This window comes from Dendronephthya gigantea, unplaced genomic scaffold (genome assembly GCF_004324835.1).
Source record: "Dendronephthya gigantea isolate DGI-Jeju-01 unplaced genomic scaffold, DenGig_1.0 000042F, whole genome shotgun sequence".
In the NCBI taxonomy this organism is placed as follows: Eukaryota; Metazoa; Cnidaria; class Anthozoa; order Malacalcyonacea; family Nephtheidae; genus Dendronephthya; species Dendronephthya gigantea.
In genome coordinates this window covers 1,881,239-1,903,466 of record NW_021163052.1, presented here as the reverse complement: position 1 = coordinate 1,903,466, position 22,228 = coordinate 1,881,239, and the positions used below count along the sequence as shown (strand labels likewise).

At 36.9% G+C, this 22,228-nt stretch overlaps 3 protein-coding genes across 3 annotated transcripts; 2 read left to right on the top strand and 1 right to left on the bottom strand.

Moving 5' to 3' along the window:
- Window positions 1–29: 29 nt before the first annotated feature.
- On the bottom strand, window positions 30–4,537 carry LOC114526858 (the record flags this gene model as incomplete). Its single annotated transcript, XM_028548384.1, has 7 exons — window positions 4,230–4,537; window positions 3,977–4,094; window positions 3,094–3,158; window positions 1,674–1,716; window positions 1,262–1,339; window positions 584–619; window positions 30–111 (listed from the first exon to the last, which is right to left on the bottom strand). Coding segments are annotated over exons 1-7 (448 nt in total), but the record flags the coding sequence as incomplete, so codon positions are not given.
- On the top strand, window positions 2,386–11,370 carry LOC114526857 (TNF receptor-associated factor family protein DDB_G0268444-like). Its single transcript, XM_028548383.1, has 4 exons — window positions 2,386–2,644; window positions 9,707–10,654; window positions 10,872–11,119; window positions 11,183–11,370. Exons 2-4 carry the CDS (start codon window positions 9,720–9,722, stop codon window positions 11,368–11,370), a joined length of 1,371 nt encoding a protein of 456 aa, XP_028404184.1. The 5' UTR covers window positions 2,386–2,644; window positions 9,707–9,719.
- Window positions 11,371–11,937: 567 nt separating this feature from the next.
- LOC114526925 (kelch-like ECH-associated protein 1) lies at window positions 11,938–15,274 on the top strand. The gene is made up of 2 exons (XM_028548469.1): window positions 11,938–12,069; window positions 13,073–15,274. The coding sequence occupies exon 2, from the start codon at window positions 13,086–13,088 to the stop codon at window positions 14,730–14,732; it is 1,647 nt and encodes a 548-aa protein (XP_028404270.1). The 5' UTR covers window positions 11,938–12,069; window positions 13,073–13,085; the 3' UTR covers window positions 14,733–15,274.
- Window positions 15,275–22,228: the final 6,954 nt, after the last annotated feature.

The window sequence follows — 22,228 nt, the reverse complement described above, 5'->3', positions numbered from 1 at the left end:
TTATACCAATTGACAATCGACTTACATACCTGATTTTATCAGATTTATAAAATGATGATTTGATAATGTCTTGTTATTGAGAAGCTGTGGCAGTGTCTCTCCAGCACTTTTCTAAAGTACAAAAATTAGAATAATTATATCCTGGCTATACCTTACGCACTATACCTTGCTATAAAAATGCAAAAAGATAGCTAGTATGATTAATAATTACAATGAAGTATTGAAATTATTTTGCTTGAAAAAAATTTATGTTGTCATAGCATATATCAAAATATTTTTATGAAATTCATTCAATAAATTCCGCGCCATGGTAGGATGGATAGTGGAGCCTCTTCTTTAACCTTGAGGGGGAGGGGATTTTAAGTAATTTCTCGAGAGCATAATATGAAAATATATTGACCATTGCACGAAAAAATGTTGAATAAACATTCATTTTTTCGTAATGATTTATTAAAGATGTTTCAATGGCGCCAAAAGCTTCAAATATAGTGAAATAAGACTTCATATATATTGCAGCTAGCAAAATTTCATTTCTTTTTAATATTTACAAAACAGAATAATGTACACCATATCTTGACATTACCTTATTGGTCTTGTTGTGATCATGTTTGAATTGAATCTAGACAGTATAAAGAATTATACTGAATTTATTCTTAAAATTGGGTTAACTCAGGTTTATGTCTTTTCTTACTGTTGTATATATGAACAAGATGGTAAAGAAACAAGTACGATCGTACTATAGAGACCAGGAACTGCGTAACCGAGTTTAATTTCTGAACTGCATTGTATTTATAACAATGGAGAGGACAATGTATTTCTAATCGTTTCCGTTTACTTATATTAGGCTGAATATTAATGATATGTATATATTATTTGCTGCAAATATATCAAGAATTGCTTGTAACTTGCTTCAAAGGTCAAAAGTAAAAATTCGAACTCCGTCAATCGATGCGGAATAATGCTTAGAATAATTGTGCCAAGTTTCATTTCGATCAAACAAGTAATGATAGAGCCTTAGGGTTTTTTAAAGAGCGTCGCCCCCTAACAACAACAACAAGATTAGCAGCGGTTAGGGACCAGTTCCTGGTCCAAAAATTCATTAGACCTTTCTTCTAATGACGTCAAACGCGGAAAGTCTGATGTTACACGAAATTTGATTGGCTCCACAAAACTATCGAGCCAATCAAACTCCGTGTAAGATCAGACTATCTGTATATTAAAAAAGTATATTAATTATGTTAAAGATAATATGCAGACGTACTTGTTCCTGATTATTGATGTCTTTGCTTGCTTTCGGCAAATGGGGTAAACCATCTTTCAAGTCATAAATGTCAAATTTCTACGTGAAATGTAATTAAAATGAAAAAAAAATAATGATATATGATTACACTTCACTAAAAGATAATTACACTTCACTAAAATATAATTTCATTTGTAATTTGAATTATAACGAATTCAAAAAGCGAATGAGGGAGAATTTAATGTTTGTCAGTGGAGCTTTTTCTGCTGTTAATTTTTAGTTTTTCACAGAGAAAATCGGCGATTGTTACTTCGAAATTTGTAAGGTAACGGGTAATGTTATGGGGGATTTCAATGGTTTTGAAGTTTTTTGGGACAGCTTAATTAGGTGCATGTCTAGTTCTTTATCGATAAGAATTCCTAAGTTTTCTCACCTTCTGAATATGTCTTTTATTCTCTCCGTGATGCTGGGGAATGCTGTAATTGTAAAAAAATTGGGTGGATAAAAGGTATTAAATGCATATTTAAAACTCGTAAGAAATGGAAAGAAATTAACGAACTCCGAAACGGAACAATGCCATCTTGAGGATATCGATGAAAGCCTGTACGCAAGGTTTTTAAGCTAGGAGGGGAGACTGAAAGTGATTTTTCCTTCACAGCATATTAGAATATTAAAATGTAGTTCACAACATATTAAAATGTAATAACATCACTGAATTCCACCCAGTTCACAATTGTAAAGACCTTACGTTAAACGCTCCCCCCCCCTGCTGTAACAGATGGACATCTCGAAAACACCAAAGATTCTCCATGAAGTTCGTTCAACAGTCCTAATTTTCTATTTTGATTGAAAAACTGATGTTGACTTTCTCCGTGTCAACAAGGGAGGGGGCGCGGGGAGAGGGCATGTCCGACATGCGGGGAGGATGGAGATTGGACCGCCGTTAGCATGACTCGAAACTCATGTGCATTTCATCTAACTAAAAACGGGTCGTATATTTCATTTTAATAATTGTAACAATTTAATAGATCATTTGGCTAAAATAAAAGGCTACCCAACCTCGTACCCAGGGTCTTTACTCGTGGTGGTGGGGAGTACCCCACCACCACGAGTAAAGACCCTGGGTACGAGGTTGAAGGCTACCCTGCAATCAAATATTGGAAGTACGTTTCCGGCTAGAACCAAGTCCTTTCACACAGTATGAACTCACGGCCAAGATTCGCAACAACACGTGAATTGCTGAAACAGACCCAAACTCCAGATCCGATTGAATAAAAACAACTTATTGTAATTCTTAAATTACGAAATGAATGGCAACAACTATAACGATGTTTACTAACTAAGTTTAGAAATTTGAAGGAGAGCTTGAACGCAATGGCGCCATTGTTGAAGGCGGTAAACAAGGTATGTACTCTGCTATATCATTTTCTTCATAATAATAATAATAGTGTAGTTACTACATATTGATATTTTCAGTCATTAAAATGTTTCACACATATCCGCAAGAAATACTTTCTCCAGTGGGTAGCTGCATGAAGTACTTAGTGGGATATGTTTTAAATAAATCCCCACGCAGGGGCGTGGTTATAGGGGGTGGGAATAGGTGGCACATGTCTCTGCAAATTTTTCAAAGGATTAAAAGTGCCCTTTTTATACCATGCAGCTTTGACAATCAGCACCTTTATCCTGCAAGAAATGAGATGCTTTCTATTCACAATTCACTAACCTCTGATGTGATCCATATCTGATGATTTGATAATAATTGGGGTGAGCTGCAGTCTCAACAGCCCTTTATAACTTACACATAAGGTCAATATATTAAGTAGTTATGCAATTAAAGATGCAAAACCTACCCAAAATAACTGTCTTTCACAAGCTTTTTAGCACTCGGAATTTTCTTGAATGGATCTTTCAGCCCCTAAGTAAAAAGGCCCCTGATTAAATAAGCCTCTGATTAAATAAGTCTTATTGCCTTTCTTGATTGTGGTAAATTATTAAACAAAAATTTGATACAACCCTCCTATTAATCTGGTTATTTATATTGTATGTCGTAATATGAACACACTTTGTAGTGCAGCTGCTTTTTAAAATTATATTAAATAAAAAATTGAAACCTAGAGAAAGGCAAATAACTGCTGAGCTACCCTATTAATTTGTGAATTCTGTTACTATTATCTGCTAAAATCTGGCACATAGTAATTATTAATGTATAATTAATAAACATATTAATAGTATGTAATAAATAAATAAATAAAAGTGCTGATTATGGATCCAGGGTGGTTTCGTTAGACCAGTTGCCAGGCATGAGTTGGGTTACAAACATGCACTAGCTTTTATGCAGGGCTATTAAAATGTATGTTTGTTTAAAAAAAGATGAAATGATAAGGTACTACCTAGATTTTTAGACAGAAGAGACTCTAAACTTCCAAATACACCACAATATCTAATCCCCGAAATTTGCCCCCCTAGGTATAGCTATATAGGGGTAGTCAACCCCCCTGAAGTAAATTCATCTCAAAACCCCCCTTTTTATTGGTCATATATGTCCATGGGGGAGATCAAAATAATGAAGGTAAACATAGTTCATTGGGCGAGATGGCAGTACTGCAATATTGACCCTGGATACGAGTAGGTTTTGCTGTTAATTTGCTACTAATGTTGTCTCACAAGACATCATCCACTATTCACGTGATGCAATTTAAAATCTTGAGCTAATACTCCATTGGACATACTCACACTTTTTCCTAACGAAGGCGCAGCCTTGATTTTCTTCAAGAGAGGCAGTTGTTGGCCGCGATCCTTTAACAGTTTTTGGTGATCAGACAGGCCCTTTGACTTCCCCGTCTGTTTTAGTCTAGTAAATTATTGAAATCATGATAATAAACAGATAGATAAATATAAATAAATAGATAAATAAATATATTTCGAAAACCAAGCGATTTATCGTTTGCTTTAAATGCCTAATTCATCACAGAATCGTTGAGCTCACCTTCGGTCCGATGATTTGTAATCCATGAGGTTATTGAGATTGTAGAAATTCTTGCAATAACTTGCATGGAAATGTCTTTACACAGCCAACACAGGAAAGCAAATAATATACTGTCACGAAAAAGTAATCGTTTATCTTCCCAAATGCGGTTTGATCCAAAAATACGATAAGCGCTTCAATTCCATCATATTTAATCCTTGCATTTTCGAGTCGTTTACACAAAATTATTGCGTTCAAACACTTTAATCTTTGAGGGGAAATTCAAACATTCTTGTTGCTATGCTTACAAGTTGGCAGGTCAGAAAGTTACGCGCGCGTGTAAACACGTTAATTAAACAATAATTGCTCATTATAAATTGTTCAACAATCACTTTTTGCCTCGTTTGTGAAACGACCGGCGTTCACATCGTAAATCTTTGTTTATAGTTTGTTTTAAAACATTTCGTGCACGTATATTTCAGTTATTAGGAGTAGCATAATTGTTACATTTCAGAATTCTTTGTTTATTTTTCGAGCATCCCATGTGGCTTTTAGGCCTGTTTCAAACGTCGCATTTTGCATGCGTCGAATGGCATATGGTAAAACATGGACTGGACTGGACTAGTAAAAGGTGGACTGGACTCATTAGTAAAAGGTGGACTGGACTCGTTAGTAAAAGGTGGACTCTAACCGGAAGCACCGAAACACCATTCCGGAAATGAATACGTAAACAATATTCAGGGGGGAGATAAACACTAAAAAGTACCAAAAAACACTATTAGGCATTCAATATTTTATGATTTCGTACCAATGTACACAAAACAAAGACTTTATTTTGGTTATTTACCGTCAATCCATATAATGATTATTCTTAACTTAACGGTAAGCAACTCTTCTAGCATCAATTTATATCAAAACTTTCTACTCAAGACTTTCGTATAAGGAGCTATAAACATATCGGTGATATATATCGACCGTCGTCTATACGATTTCATACGAAGAGTAGATATAAAAGAGGGTTCACTCTTCGAAATTCCAATAATTTAGCATCAATGATTAGATATATATCTACTCTTTGGTTATATCCATCCCGGGATAACAACAATGAGAACTAAGAAATTGCAAAGTGCAAGTATTTTTCATGGGCTGTGCTGCTACAAACTTTTAAATAAATATATGGGTTTGACTTTTGGCATACTGTTCCAGTACGATTAGCCACTTCCTAATTTTTTTACTTTTACAATTTGATTTCTTATTTTTTGTAGATTTTCTGCAGGTTTGCATTAATGCATAGTATAAAATATATTTTAGTTTATGTGAAACACACAACATGAATATTTATTGCCAAATATTAATACAAGTTATTAATATAAAACTATAATTTACCTCCATACGACTACACAAAATGTGTCTATTTATTTTTTTATTGACATCAATTATTAACTCAGTGAGACTTTTGCCAGAACTAGCTAGTGCAGATGTCTATTATAAACACAATAAATAAGTTGGATTACAGATTTCCTTTACCTTGTTTTTTTAAAAAGAAATTAAATAAAATGCTACCATTAGTTTTCATGTTTTATTTTTGTCATCTCACAACCATATTTTAGAAAGTACTTAGTATCATTTTGAAAGTAATATTGCCCAAAATACATTGACATACTTTCAAATATCATCTTTACTTGTCTTCACATTGTACTATTAATACCTGTGGAGTTTGTTTTAATAAATACAGGGTTGGTAAGAGATTGGGAAATTAATTCCTTTTTTTGTCTTTTTCACCCACCGCCCTCTGATATTAGAGAGCAAAATCTGTAATCCAACAAAAAATATTGGTCGGTTGGCCTTTTATGTTATTTATTTATTGTGTTTATAATAGACATCTGCACTAGCTAGTTCTGGCAAAAGTCTCACTGAGTTAATAATTGATGTCAATAAAAAAATAAATAGACACATTTTGTGTAGTCGTATGGAGGTAAATTATAGTTTTATATTAATAACTTGTATTAATATTTGGCAATAAATATTCATGTTGTGTGTTCACATAAACTAAAATATATTTTATACTATGCATTAATGCAAACCTGCAGAAAATCTACAAAAAATAAGAAATCAAATTGTAAAAGTAAAAAAATTAGGAAGTGGCTAATCGTACTGGAACAGTATGCCAAAAGTCAAACCCATATATTTATTTAAAAGTTTGTAGCAGCACAGCCCATGAAAAATACTTGCACTTTGCAATTTCTTAGTTCTCATTGTTGTTATCCCGGGATGGATATAACCAAAGAGTAGATATATATCTAATCATTGATGCTAAATTATTGGAATTTCGAAGAGTGAACCCTCTTTTATATCTACTCTTCGTATGAAATCGTATAGACGACGGTCGATATATATCACCGATATGTTTATAGCTCCTTATACGAAAGTCTTGAGTAGAAAGTTTTGATATAAATTGATGCTAGGGGAGTTGCTTACCGTTAAGTTAAGAATAATCATTACATGGATTGACGGTAAATAACCAAAATAAAGTCTTTGTTTTGTGTACATTGGTACGAAATCATAAAATATTGAATGCCTAATAGTGTTTTTTGGTACTTTTTAGTGTTTATCTCCCCCCTGAATATTGTTTACGTATTCATTTCCGGAATGGTGTTTCGTTGCTTCCGGTTAGAGTCCACCTTTTACTAACGAGTCCAGTCCACCTTTTACTAACGAGTCCAGTCCATGTCCAGTCCACCTTTTACTAATCGGGGCTATATCGGTCCAGTCCACCTTTTACTAATGAGTCCAGTCCACCTTTTACTAGTCCAGTCCAGTCCATGTTTTACCATATGCCGCGTCGAATACAATTCTAATTAGATTCGACCCTAAAACAATAATCCGACCGTCATTTCAAACGTCGCATTTCGCATGTGCTCAATTCAAATAGTTGCGGGCTCTATTCCTTATGATCAGCGACATTCCGCTTAGGCGTAAATAAAAAATGTCATATTTTTAGAAATCCTTTTCTTGCTATTATTTTCCTCATATTTTTGCCTAAATATATTGCACTTTATGCAATATCCAATTGCTTCCCAGCCGCTTCCAGTAAGCCAGCCTTGGGATTGGGATTCTTCGTTTTGTTCGTGTACTGCGCAACGATTTTAAACAGTCGCGGTAGGCAAATGTATTTTGTCAACTTTCATGCACACGTAATGCAATATTATTGTTCTGGTTCATTTCTTTTGTCTACGGCCTCCATATTTCCTTACTTATGCCTTTCAATATCATAACATGCATGACGTTCTTTGTCTTTTTCTTCAAGCGAATTGAATTCGACACATGCAAAATACGACCTATGAAACCACGTCGCACCCAGCTCGCATAATGCGACCGGAACAGTCGAATTTAGCATCACGGTCGACCGCAATTAAAAACAGCGAATTCAATTGTTTCATACGTCGCATTTCGCATGCAGATAATTCAAACAATTGTATTCGACACATGCAAAATGCGACGTTTGAAACAGGCCTTAATTGGTTTAAAAACCCGAATTAAACTGGCGCGAAATTTTCCCGCCATTGCACGATGCAAAAAATTAGCCACCCTGTCCCTGGCGCCTACGACGGGGACGTGAAGTAATACTGTCGTTATAAATACAGTTTCACAAAAGTGATCAAAATTTATAGACTGCTTTTGGTAAATGAAGCCGATACCGTGTGTATTCTATTACAAATTGAAAATGGCTTCCTAACATGTACACTAGTGGTTGCTTTCCAAATCCACCCACGTCTTTAATATACCATTTTCAAGGGGGGAGAGAGTGCTCCAGTTTTGGCAAGGGGCGTCAATATATATACTTAGTTTGCACCATGTCGTAATTTCCGTGTAATACGATATCCTCGATTGGGGTGTATGCGACTCAAAATGAAACTAAACACACAGACATGTCGAAATATTTCGTTTGCAATGGAACAAATTGTGTAGTTTCTACTGGTAAATCATAAATTGAGGCAGGATGTAAATACGAAACAAATCCAAGATTCAGTCGAAGATACTGACGCCAAGGTAATGAACCGAATTTAAAGTAATATTTTCCAGGAAGTTTTAGTATTACCATCCAAACGTCTGCTTCACGTCAGCCTCGGCAAACGGCAATATATATATGTGGATTGTGGAATGTACAACTTTACGCGGCATACAACAGTTCAGCCTTCTCTAAGCTTCTCTAATGCGCCGAAGGTGAACTTTATAATAGCAAAATGGGGCAAGATTCGCATATATGCGCGAAGATATTTGCCAGAGATTTCGCTAGATTCAATTGACTAGCATTGTTATGTTGAATCAACCGCCGTGAGAGCTTCATTCTATACTGGACCACGACTATTAACTCTTTTGTCGTATATTACGGTATATATTCTGTTAATAAAATGACTCAGGAGAGGGGAAATTAAAAGTTATCGAGGATGAATTTATCTGAGAACACAATGCGAAATTTTAGGGCTCACCATAGGCAACCCAGACTTTGACTTGCGCGTGTGATACTCGCGGGTGTGTCGCGCTTATACTTTGTTTACTTAGTCTATATACATATAATGGCAAGGTATAGGAAAGAGTTTCACAAATATATAATTATGTTATGTCAAAAATTAAATAAAGAAATGCCACAAAAACTACAACCTAATAGTCACCAACGATTGAACTACATTATCCTGAAGTTTCCATGCTTTTAGACATGTTTAAAACCAAAAACATCTAAAGACTTCGATTTAGAAAATTAAAACAGGAATTCATACGAACTTTTGAGAAAACTATCTGCGGTTTTACTCCATCTAAGGAAATCTTTTTAAAATATTAGCAAACTCTTATTGGTATTCTTGCGCGTCAGAGTGTGTGTTTTGTCATTATGCATAAGGTCCATTGCCGTAGCAATATTGACTTGCATTAGCTATACCCTCGTATACCCAGGCACTTTAGTTGAAAGCATATAACGTTGCATTAATTTGTAACAGAGGTGAGCTGAGAAAAATCGAACGCGGGGTTGTGCTTGGGGAGGTTGATAAAATTGTGATATGTTTTCAAGTAAAGCCTCTGGGTACGAGGCAATGAAAAGGCAATCTGCTTGGCAAAATGTGCAAGAAAGACTTTCCTGCACTTGGAATGCAATTCAACTCCTGAGGCATCTAAAGTTGTCAAATACGAACATTTCTTATGCTCTGCTAACGTTTTCTGAGCATTTCCAACATTTCCAAATTTATACGTCTCTCAAGGAAAATTGCATATTGTACCACAGCCTTAACTCCAAAATACACTAATTCCCAGCGAAACATCGAAATGTAAATATACCTCAAAACATGCGAAAACCGGATTGGAGATCCTTTGCTTTAATGTGACCTTTTTGCCATTAGACGAAAACAAACCCGCTCATATACGGTATATATTCCTTTGTAAAGGCAGAGATATCACTTTCTTTGTAAAGGTAGAGATATCATTCTAGCTTTTATGAATCCTTTTAGATGTAAACAGAAAATGGCCTCATACGAAACCGGATATGACGATGAGCGATTCCAACATCCAGTTGGTCAGAGCTTTCACTGTGGTATTTGTTACAATGTCATCAAAGACCCGGTCATGTGTCGACATAATGAACATTTGTTCTGTAGAGGTTGCATCACCAGACATCTCATGAACTCTCAGACATGTCCCACATGTATTGAGCCACTTACTGTTGACACCCTGACTCGAGCATCGCGGACCGTAACCAATTTACTGTCGGAATTAAAGATTCACTGTGAATTCTTCAATCGTGGTTGTGAAAGATTTGTGGAGTTAGGAGAGCTTGAAAGGCATGTTGTGGACTGTGGGTTTGCCCCAGCAGTCTGCTCGAATGAAGGCTGTGGTCAGGAAGTCGATAAGCAAGATTTATTGCATCATGAAACGGCCGTGTGTGAATTTCGCCGTGTGAAATGTCACAGTTGCAATGAAATCAGCCAAGAGATGGATATAGTTAAGAAAAACTTGGCTGTGATGAACCTCAAGTTGAATGAAGTCAGTGAAACCTTGAAACAAAATGAGAAGAAGTTGGATAGAAATGAGAAAAGTGTGCTGGTGAACGTTGAGATGGTTCAAAAACAACTCAACAAGCAGGAAGAAAGCAATCTTCGGCTAGAAGCGGACAATGTAGAAATGAAGAAATGTTTAGAGAAAGTGGCACAACAAATGGAAAGATTGACCCAGCAGCGGGAAGATCTAAAGAAAAGTATCGCAGAAGCTGTTGAACCTGAAAGAGAGCCGAGAATTATCGTTGCTGGGGGATATAATGCTGGGAGTTTAAATTCTGTGGAAATGTTCAGCCTCTCAAATGGAAAGTGGTTACCACTACACCCCAATGAAACAAAGCCGTCATTTTGCATCCTCTGTCGTTTACAACAATCAAATGCTTGTTATTGGAGGTTTTACCAATGGTAGGGCAGTAAAGTCGACGGAGAAATTAACGTTGAAAGATGTCCATGTAAACCAGTCCATATTTTGGGAAGACGATCCTGAAGTGTTACGTGGGCCCTTGTATGGACACTCCAGTGTTATGTATAATGGGCGGTTGATAGTCATTGGAGGTTATGATGGAACTGCATTTACACCTGCTAACATTGCTGAGATATCTCTTGTTCCTCCTTATTCCAGTAAAGTATTGGCTACCCTGTCAGAAAGTAGATGGCTACATGGGGCTGTCTTGTTTGGTAACACGATCGCAATTCTTGGGGGGAAAAAAGCTTGGGATAGTTCGTCGAATCTGAAATCCGTTCTGTTGTATGATATTGTCAAGAATGAATGTCGTCATTTAGCGCCATTGCTTTATTCTATGAATCGAATGGCCACTGTCAAGTGGGGTGATGACAAAGTGATTTTAATCGGAGGCAGTAACTATAGCGGTAAGTTATTGAGCAAAGTACTTGTGTATAACATCAAGACTCAGAAGAGCCACATGTTACCAGACATGAAGTATAAGAGGAGAGGATGTGCTGCCGCAGTCGTTGGTGACACTGTGGTTGTTATGGGGGGACAAGATGAAAGAGGAAACTCTTTAAAGTCTGTCGAAAGTTTCAGGTTCGATTCATGCACCTGGGAAGAACTTCCCGATATGCAAGAAGCAAGAGACGGAGCTGCAACAGTTGTATGTTAATTAATTATGTCCTGCATATTTTTATATATATATATAATATATATTTATATATATATTATATATTATATATATATATATAATATATATATATTGACATTTGATTTTCAAAGAACAATGAAACAGTTTATGACATTGATCCGGTTTATACTCGTGCTTGTGAAGTAAATCAATTGTTATAGAAATAATATTTCAGAAAAAACAGACTAGTGGTGTGTGTAACCGATTAAACCAGTTCATTTTAATGACTGGACATACTATAATTATTCTCTTTGTATTAGTGCCTGTTTGTCTGGATGGATGATCTGTCTCTAGGCTGATATCACTCTCTCCAGTGGATGACGCTTGAAAAAATTAACAATAGACCATTTCACCTTGCATGCAAATTTACCTATTTCAGATGTTCAATATTCATAAAGGTGGATTTCCACTTACAGCGAAATCGTTCGCTAGCGAAATTTTGCATATTCTTCTTTTGAATTGAGAACAGTCAAGTCGAACTAATTTATTTATGCTGTTAAAATTCAAAAGAAAGCATGTAAATATGCAAATCCGCCTTAACACGTCGAAATATATCGTCTTGTCTTTTAAATGGCTTATTTCTGTAGCTTTTTTGGTTAAATCAGAATCAGTATTTCAAATTATTGGGATATGGCAATACCAGACAAGAGTCTAGATCCAGTTGAACGAATTTACAGCAAGGTAAAGACCCAATTTAGAAGTAATACACTTCAGGAAGTTAAATTCCTAATCTACTCACAAACGACTGCCCTTTAGCTTGTTAACCATCACACTGTACGAAATGTACAATTTTTGGCCAACAACAATATTTTCTTTATGGATTGTGAAGTATTTTCAGCGCGATAAAGACGTAACTCCGGAGGACAAGATATGTGTGTTGGTATTCACTGGCATTACGCCCGTTTCAGACGACGAACATTTAATGTGCCGAATCGAATGCAAAGACTTTAGTCATGCATTAACATTAGGTTCGGCGCATGCGAACTTCGACTTCTGAAACTGGCCTTAGTAGCCTTCAGTCTGGTTTTCGTATGGCATAATTCGTCACAATTTACATGTCGTAATTAGTTGTTATACGAAAATTTTACGAAATCCGACATATGAAAACCAAATATGAACAAATTTCAACAAATTACGACATGTGAATTACGACGAATTATGTTGTATGTAAACCAGCTTTAAAGATCGATTTGTGTCTACGGCAAACGCCAAGCCGCTACCCAACATCGTGCGTGTCTTACCTACACTATCTAAGGCTGGATTTCCACTTACAGAGAAATAGTTCGCTAGCGAAATATTGGCATGTTTTCTTTCGAATTTCAACAGCATAAATAAATTAATTCTACATTACCGCTCTCGATTCAAAAGAAAATATGCAAATATTTCGCTAGCGAACTATTTCTCTGTAAGTGGAAGTCCACCCTTAGAGTGTGCAACAATTTCGTTAAATCAAAAAAGTTCAACATAAACCTCGTGTTATTTAAGAAGTCATGTAAGAAAGCAATATGCATTATTGCTCGTGTATTTAGCGAACAATTAAATTCCAGCTTTGCAGTATGTATTTCACATTTGCCGAATAAAGTTTAATTTTTGAACGGTAAATTTTTATTGTTTTGTGACCTACTATTTTGAGTAGAATCTACAAGTAATGTCAGACTTTTATAATCTATCCAATTTCTTTCAGATGTAAACAGAAAATGGCTTCGTACGAAACCGGATATGACGATGAGCGATTCCAACATCCAGTTGGTCAGAGCTTTCACTGTGGTATTTGCTACAACGTCATCAAAGACCCGGTCATGTGTCGACATAATGAACACATGTTCTGTAGAGGTTGCATCACCAGACATCTCATGAACTCTCAGACATGTCCCACATGTATTGAGCCACTTACTGTTGACACCCTGACTCGAGCATCGCGGACCGTAACCAATCTACTGTCGGAATTAAAGATTCACTGTGAATTCTTCAATCGTGGTTGTGAAAGATTTGTGGAGTTAGGAGAGCTTGAAAGGCATGTTGTGGACTGTGGGTTTGCCCCAGCAGTCTGCTCGAATGAAGGCTGTGGTCAGGAAGTCGATAAGCAAGATTTATTGCATCATGAAACGGCCGTGTGTGAATTTCGCCGTGTGAAATGTCACAGCTGCAATGAACTTAGCCAAGAGATGGATATAGTTAAGGAAAACTTGGCTGTGATGAACCTCAAGTTGAATGAAGTCAGTGAAACCTTGAAACAAAATGAGATGAAGTTGGATAGAAATGAGAAAAGTGTGCTGGCGAACGCTGATATGGTTCAAAAACAACTCAACAAGCAGGAAGAAAGCAATCGTCGGCTAGAAGCGGACAATGTAGAAATGAAGAAATGTTTAGAGAAAGTGGCACAACAAATGGAAAGATTGACCCAGCAGCGGGAAGATCTAAAGAAAAGTATCGCAGAAGCTGTTGAACCTGAAAGAGAGCCGAAGATTATCGTTGCCGGGGGATATAATCGTAAGAGTTTAAATTCTGTGGAAATGTTCAGCCTCTCAAATGCAAAGTGGTTACCACTACAACCAATGAAACAGCCCCGTAACTTCGCATCCTCTGTCGTTTACAACAATCAAATGCTTGTCAGTGGAGGTTTTAGCAATGGTAAGGTAGTAAAGTCGACGGAGAAATCAACGTTGAAAGATGTCCATGTAAACCAGTCCATATTTTGGGAAGATGATCCTGCAGTGTTACGCGGGCCCTTGTATGGACACTCCAGTGTTGTGTATAATGGGCGGTTGATAGTCATTGGAGGTTATGATGGAACTGCATTTACACCTGCTAACATTACTGAGATATCTCTTGTTCCTCCTTATACCAGTAAAGTGTTGGTTACCCTTTCAGAGAGTAGATGGCTACATGGGGCTGTCTTGTTTGGTAACACGATCGTAATTCTTGGGGGGAAAAAAGGTTGGGATTCGTCGAATCTGAAAAGCGTTTTGTCGTATGATATTGTCAAGAATGAATGTCGTCATTTAGCGCCACTGCCTTATCCTGTGAATCGGATGGCCACTGTCAAGTGGGGTGATGACAAAGTGATTTTAATCGGAGGCAGTGAGAATGGCAATAAGTTATTGAACAAAGTACTCATATATAACATCAAAACTCAGAAGAGCCACATGTTACCAGACATGAAGTATAAGAGGAGAGGATGCGCTGCAGCAGTCGTTGGTGACACTGTGGTCGTCATTGGGGGATACGATGAAAATGGAAACTCTTTAAAGTCTGTCGAAAGTTTCAGGTTCGACTCCTTCACCTGGGAAGAACTTCCGGAAATGCAAGAAGCAAGATACGGAGCTACAACAGTTGTGTGTTAATCATGTCCTGTATATATTTAACATTTTATATCATTTAAATGTATAGTGCCGAATATTGACTTTTGATTTCCAAGAACAATGAAACAGTTTATAACATTGATCCAATTTATACTCCTGGGGCCGGTTGTATGAAAGCCGGATAGCGCTATCCACCGGATAGTGGTTTTTTCAATCGCTTCAAAATTGCCCGTTATTTGCCACAACTTTGATTAAGTCTCAGTATTCCTAAATCGAGGATCCTCTTTAATAATTGTTGCTTTCAAGCTAAAATTTTATCCCTTTTCGAGCATTTTTAGAACGGTTGAAAAAATCACTATCCGGTGGATAGCGCTATCCAGCTTTCATACAACCGGCCCCAGCTGGTGAAGTAAATGGATCGATTAATAATTTTCAGACAAAGTTACTAGTGGTGTTTGTAATTGATTAAAACTAGCGCATTTTCGTTACATGTATGTAAAGGGTAGAACGAAATTAAAGGCATGAGCGTTCAGGTTATCAAGATTTGATGTTCTGCATGGAGCCGGTTTTACGAAGGTCGGATAGCACTATCCACCATACAGTGTTTTTTACTATCGCTCCTGTTTTGCTAAAATTTGAATTAAACCTTCCTACTCTTGAAGTATATGTGTCTCTCTATAGGGGCGCCGGAATATCGATAATAACGGGGGCAGATATTCATATTCGTGTTCTGCATTATTAACTCCTTTTGAAATCGATTGTTTTTACGATCTGCGAACACGAATATATGAATATCTGCCCCGTCATTATCGATATTCCGGCGCCCCTGCTCTCTATTCATTATTGGGTGAATATCTACAGGGTTTTTTTTTCAGACACCTTTTTTACAATGATAAAAAAAATAGTATCCGATGCTAAACAGCTTTCGTAGGTCTTCGTACAACGGCCTCTGATGTGCTATGTGCTCTCTGCACTTGGGCCTGTTTATACAGATGGATAATCTGTCGCAAGGGTTAATCTAGTGGATACATTGTTTTGCGTTGGTTCAAATTTATTACCATTCACAAAAAGTTTCCCGCAATCCTGCCTGCACCGTTAGTTTGTTTCTATATCTTTACTGTCGTTGTACGAAAGGGATAGTGGTTATTTTAATCGCTCCAATATTCATACCCCTTTCTTTAGACAACAGGGATCATCCGATTCATTTCTCTGGTGGATTGGCTGCAGAAACGAAGTATAATACCACATTCTTTTCATGGTGCCTAATATTGACCCGAGTCTGGAGGCTGCAGGAATGCCAATTATATAATAACTACAATGAAACACGCAATTTGATTGGTTCGTAGGCGTGCAGTATGAGACAATCCTGCACGGAAAGTTTACAATGCCGCTTTGCGCTGGAAATTTGACCGTCGTTTCATTGTAGTTTTTTTATACAGAAAATACTAAATGGTTTTCCGTGCAGGATTGCGTGATACTGCACTTGGAAAATTTTCTGCGTGCAGTATCACGCAACTCTGCACAGAAAACCATTTAGTATCCCTTATTAGTGTCGAAAAATTTCTGCTCGAAAGTCATGTAATATTTACTGAAATCTTATCAGACCCGAACGCCTGAATTTGAAATGAGCCAATATAGATATACAAAGGAAGTCTTAGTTTGCACCATGTCGTAATTTCCGTGTAATACGATATCCTCGATTGGGGTGAATGCAACTCAAACTGAAACTAAACATACAAAACAACATGTTGTAATATTTCGTCTACAATTTCGGACGGTCAAATTCTGCAGCTTCTACTGGGTAAATCACAAACTGAAGCGATATGTGAATACGAAACAAAGTGTAGATTCAGACGAGGAAGTTGAAAACAAGGTAATGAAATGAACCGAATTTAAAGTAATATTTTTCATATCTCAAACGTATGCTTCTCGTCAACCACAACACTGTATATAATGTACAACTTTACTGCGGCAGACAACATTTAATTCTTTATGATTGAGCCTTGTTTTCAGCGCCAAATGTGGACTTCTTAATAACAAAATGGGGCAAGATTAGCTATATGCGCCTAAATTCAAATGACTAACATTGTTGATGTTGAAACAAACGCCGTGAGACCTTCATTCCATACTGGACCACAACTATTTTATCAGCTCTTTTGCCGTATATATATTCTGTGAAAGCGATACTCAAATTTATAAAGGCTGAATTTGTCTGAGAACGAAATGCGAAATTTTAGGGCTTAATTCCTTGACGTTTTATAATGGTATGGCTTATATATTTTAAAATCATGTTTATTGATGCAAAACCGATATATTAGAGGCCTTTAGCTTGACCAAACGCCAAGCCGCTAACAAAGTTTCCGTTTTAACTCCACTATATTTGAGTGTGCGGCAATTTCGCTAAATTACAAACGTTCTACAAAAAATTTGTGATGTTTATCACTAATGTAAGGAAGCAATAGGCTATTTATTATTATTATTATTATTATATTTAACCAGGATACCCACATCACCTTATAGTGTTTTTCAGTGGGGTCCTGCATGATACAATCATATTACTAATATAATAATTTAAACGTAACTTCTATCATATATACAATTTTAAAATACCACATAACAACATATGAATAAATGTTCTACGTTTTCTAATAATCATAGACATAGACATACACATACATTAAAAAGGACAAGGACAACGACGTGGACATGGACATAGACAAACAAAAAACATATTGAGACATGCAATTAACAATATTTATATATAGTGTGTCAGTCAATGTCACTTCAGGGACGACTTAAAATGACTCAGAGAGATAGAGTTTCTGATGGAATCGTTCAAGTTGTTGAATTCTTTAGAAGCTTGGTATGTAGGTTTATGTTTACCCCAGTTAGTGTTGACTTTCGGAAGATGAAGGTTGTTACACGACCTTGTGTTGTGGGAATGGACGCTTCTGTTGGTTCTTAGGTTGAAGCCGAAATCGATCAGTCCATTGGTGCATTTGTATATGAAGATACATCGATGTTTATATCTGCGAGAAGAGAGTGTTGACCAGTGTAATGTAGCGAGTGCTTCTGTTGCTGACGAAAGAGGAGGGAGGTCTAGAATCAATTTAGCTGCTTTTTTTCCAGGGTTTGTAGGGAATTCATAAGCTCAGAATTGTTTTTATCGCCCCATATTATATCAGCATAGTCGAATAGTGGTAAAATTGCCGAGGTATAGAAAATTTGTCTTGCATCCAGCGGTAAGAAATATTTCACACGGCGCAGCAATCCCAATCTTTGGTTAATTTTCCCCATTAGGTTCTCAATATGTTTATGCCAGGTAAGGTTTTCGGTGATCGTGATTCCCAGGTATTTCAACGATTCATCTTGTTTTATAGTACGATTGCCAATAGAGATGTTTATTTCAGATATGGATCGTAGGCGTCGAGTACCAGCAAAAATGATGAACTTGTCTTTTCATAATTGAGTGTAAGGAGGTTGTTGTTAAGATAACAGGAAAGGGATTGCAGGTCGGAGTTGAGTTTTGACTGAAGTTCTGAAATACTCTCTGCAGAGTAATACAGGAGAGTGTCATCAGCATAAAGTATCGACTTGCAGTGCGTCAGGCATTCAGGTAGATCATTGATATAAATCAGGAAGAGAAGTGGTCCAAGAATACTTCCCTGAGGAACTCCAACAGTAACTGGCTTGGGGTGGGATATTGAATTATTGATCATAGTTACTTGGGTACGGTTTGATAGATAAGAGAAGAACCAGTCGAGAGCAGTCGAAGAAAAGCCAAATGATTTCAATTTCTCCAATAAGATTGTATGGTCGACGGTATCAAAAGCTTTTTTTAGGTCGATAGAGACGGCACCAGTAAACTTTTTGTGATCGAGATTATCCAGTATCTGCTCAGCAAAATGTGCCAATGCAATAGTTGTTGACAGTTTAGGGCGAAAACCGAATTGTTGGGGAGTAATTAACTTATGTTCCTGCAGGTAATTGTAAACTTGACGGTGACGATACGTTCTAATAACTTACTCAAGGTTGGTAGGATAGTTATTGGTCGGTAGTTGTTAGATGAAGTTGGATCTCCAGATTTGAAAATTGGAGTAACTCTACCCTTTTTCCAGATTTCGGGAAATGAGCCACAGCGTAGGGAAAGGTTGAATATTTTGGTCAAATATGGTGCTATTACATAGGCAGAATCTTTAAGTAGTTTGGCACTAATTCCGTCCAGACCAGTGGCTTTGTTAGTTCTTAATTTGTTTAGTTCCTGCAGTACACATATTTCCTCAATTTTTTTGAAATTAAATGAATGCGATGGTGTAGCGTGAGTTTCAGTTGACTTGGGTTTAAGCAAATCTTTGATCTTGTTTGCAAGCGTGGATCCTATAGATGAAAAGTAGTCGTTCATGATTGTTGCGATGCAACTTGGGTCGATTACTGCGACGTTATCACTGATAATACAGGAGGGAGTGCTTTTGGATGGATTACGAGAGGTGACTTCATTAATTGTTTTCCAAAGCTCGTCCGGTTTATCTCTATTGACATTGATCAAATTTTGATAGTAGTTGGATTTACATATCTTGACTTGCTGGTTTATGTAATTTTTGAGATCGCGGTAGGTACTCCAGTGGTATTCTGAACTGTACTTTTGGGCATGTTTTAGATGGAAGTCGCGTTCTCGCATTAGGTTATGTAGTTCAGAGGTCAACCATGGTCCTCGTATGGTAGATTTTACTCTCTTGCTTTTCATAGGGGCATGTTTATCGGCTGATTCAGAAAATGTTTTACAGAATTTATTGGTAATTTCATCAATATGGTTCGACGAGTTAACGAATGTCCAATCTGATTTTCCTAGATCATCTTTAAATTCGTTTTCATTGTAATTCTTATAGCAACGATAGTTAATGTCTCTGTAACATCCGCCAGATTTAGAAAGACCAGCTTTAACTGTGCAATATATCAGGGAATGATCGCTGATTGACAAAGGAAAAACTCCGCTAGAAACAACACGTGGATTATTGTTCACGAAAATCAAATCAATCATTGATTGCGTTTTTTCCGTGATTCTTGTTGGTGACGTGATGATTTGTTCGATTGAGTGAGCGCGCGCAAAGGTTTGTATGCGCGATTTGTCCGTTGAGCGTTGTTTGTAGTCGACATTGAAATCACCCATTAAAATAATTTCTGCATTTTCTGGGATTTTAGCGAGATCTTTGTTTAGTTCTTCTATAAAATGATTTATTGGGAAATCTGGTGGTCGATAAACCGAGCAAACTAACATTGATTTCGTATGAGGTCGTATAATCTCAATCCAACAAGTTTCGATTGTTTTACTACATAAATCATCGCGTGTTCGATATGGTAAACTCTCCTTAATATAAATGGCTGTTCCGCCACCGGCTTTATCTTTACGGTCTTGACGAGTGATTAGATAGTTTGGTATGCTAATTTCTGCATCGGTACATGTAGGTTTAAGCCAAGTTTCAGATAAAGTAAAAACGTCAAATGGATTTTTGCTGATAAACAGGCGTATTGAGTCAATCTTTGGTAGTAAACTTCGCACATTAAGATGACTTACTTTGATCCCCGTCTTAAACAGCCAGCGATTTCAAACGCAGGACCAGGATTGCTTTCAATATCACCAGATAAACATAGCAGAATGATAGCAATAGAAGTGTTTATAAACAATCTTGATCCAAGAAGAAAGTACATCGAGGTTTCTAACGGTTTATGACTAACGGTTTTTCTTTGCACGTTTCCATCATACAGAGGTCTTGCACTGGCGAGTAATTTTGATACGTATAAAATTGAACTGGTACAAGATAAACATTTTTCTTTTTGATTTTTGAACATTGAACCGTTTAAAATAAAATAAATTTATTTCTGATGTTTAGAAAAGCAGCAAATTCAGCTTTGCCGTATATGTTTCACATTCGCCGTATAAAATTTTATACGTGAACGGCTCAGGGTGTATGCAGTATGTGGTTTGGCTGTTTGGCATATAGCGGTTTCGCGTTAGCCGTAAACGTCAAGCTAAAGGTCTTTAATGAAAAACATTGCTCGTGTAGGAATCAATTAGAACGTAAATTTGTTTTTCAAATTACATCTATCATCTCTTCTTGTATAGAATATGAAATACAATCATAACAACTAGGCATTCAAATATATAATTGTCATGAATGTTGCGTTCTGATGTAAAATGGGGTTATTGTTTCAGAGATACTAAATTTTCGACATCAATTACCTCGGATATAAACCCTGCGAGACGCGTGCTTCGACCTCGTTACATATATACCATGATATCCCGTGGCAAGCGGGAAAGGACTGGGACTAGTTGTCGAATAAAAATCAATTTCTTAGTTAAAACAACTTGATATTCTTTGAAATTTATATATGTTATTTACCGGCTGCGAGGTTCGGATAGAAAAATCTTTTCTCGAGGTAACAAGACGGTAAATAACGTATTCATTTTTTTACAAGAAGCGGCGTTCGGTCGTATTATAATTGTGTAGTCAGACTCAGCAGTGGCGACAAAAACATAAAACCTCTTTGCTTTAATTTACTAAAATTCACTTCAATTTATCGTGCATAAGATATAGACCAGACCGTGGTCAGATATCGTAAAATTCCGCCCGCTGCTGCAGCCAGTCAGATTGCAGGAAAGGCTGGGATTCCGCCCGCTGCTGATTGGTAAAAAAACACTTTATTTCGGTTCAAATTTACGTCAAAGTTATAGTACTTTTAACCACAGTTATCTGTGTTTTAACTAAACGTAATCACAAAATTTTGCCTAGTTTTATAAAGAAAATCAAAAGATATAATCGACTGAGTACTGCAAAATGGTTTCAATTTTGACCCTTTTGGGCGCTGATTGGCTAAAATATGAGCGCGAGATAATCTGGTAAATGATATACTACAACCATGATGATGTAACAGAAATAAAAAAAAATGGTGAAACATCGAAATATACAAATAAACCGCAAAACATGCGCCAGATCTTTTTGCCATTAGACGAAAACAAAGCTGTTCACACACGGTATATTCTTTTGCGACTTTCTTTGTTAACGCGGGTAGAGAAATCATTGCAACTTTTATGAATTCTTTCAGATGTGATAAAAATATGGCTTCATACGAAAGTGGGTATGACGATGAGCGATTCCAACATCCAGTTGGTCAGAGCTTTCACTGTGGTATTTGCTACAATGTCATCAAAGATCCAGTCATGTGTCGACATAATGAACACTTGTTCTGTAGAAGTTGCATCACCAGACATCTCATGAACTCTCAGACATGTCCAACATGCATTGAGCCACTTACTGTTGACACCTTGACTCGAGCATCGCGTACCGTAACCAATTTACTGTCGGAATTAAAGATTCGATGTGAATTCTTCAATCGTGGTTGTGAAACATTTGTGGAGTTAGGAGATCTTCAAAGGCATCTTGGGACTGTGGGTTCGCCCCAGTAGTCTGCTCGAATGAAGGCTGTGGTCAGAAGGTGAATAAGCAAGGTTTATTGCATCACGAGACAGCCGTGTGTAAATT

Bases quoted from the DNA above. Each gene is read 5' to 3' on its own strand.
- LOC114526857 (XM_028548383.1), top strand. From the start codon at position 9,720: ATGGCCTCATACGAAACCGGATATGACGATGAGCGATTCCAACATCCA. The intron at 10,655-10,871 runs GTAGGGCAGTAA...TCCTTATTCCAG, and splicing joins TATTGGAGGTTTTACCAATG to TAAAGTATTGGCTACCCTGT. The intron at 11,120-11,182 runs GTAAGTTATTGA...ACATGTTACCAG, and splicing joins CGGAGGCAGTAACTATAGCG to ACATGAAGTATAAGAGGAGA.
- LOC114526925 (XM_028548469.1), top strand. From the start codon at position 13,086: ATGGCTTCGTACGAAACCGGATATGACGATGAGCGATTCCAACATCCA.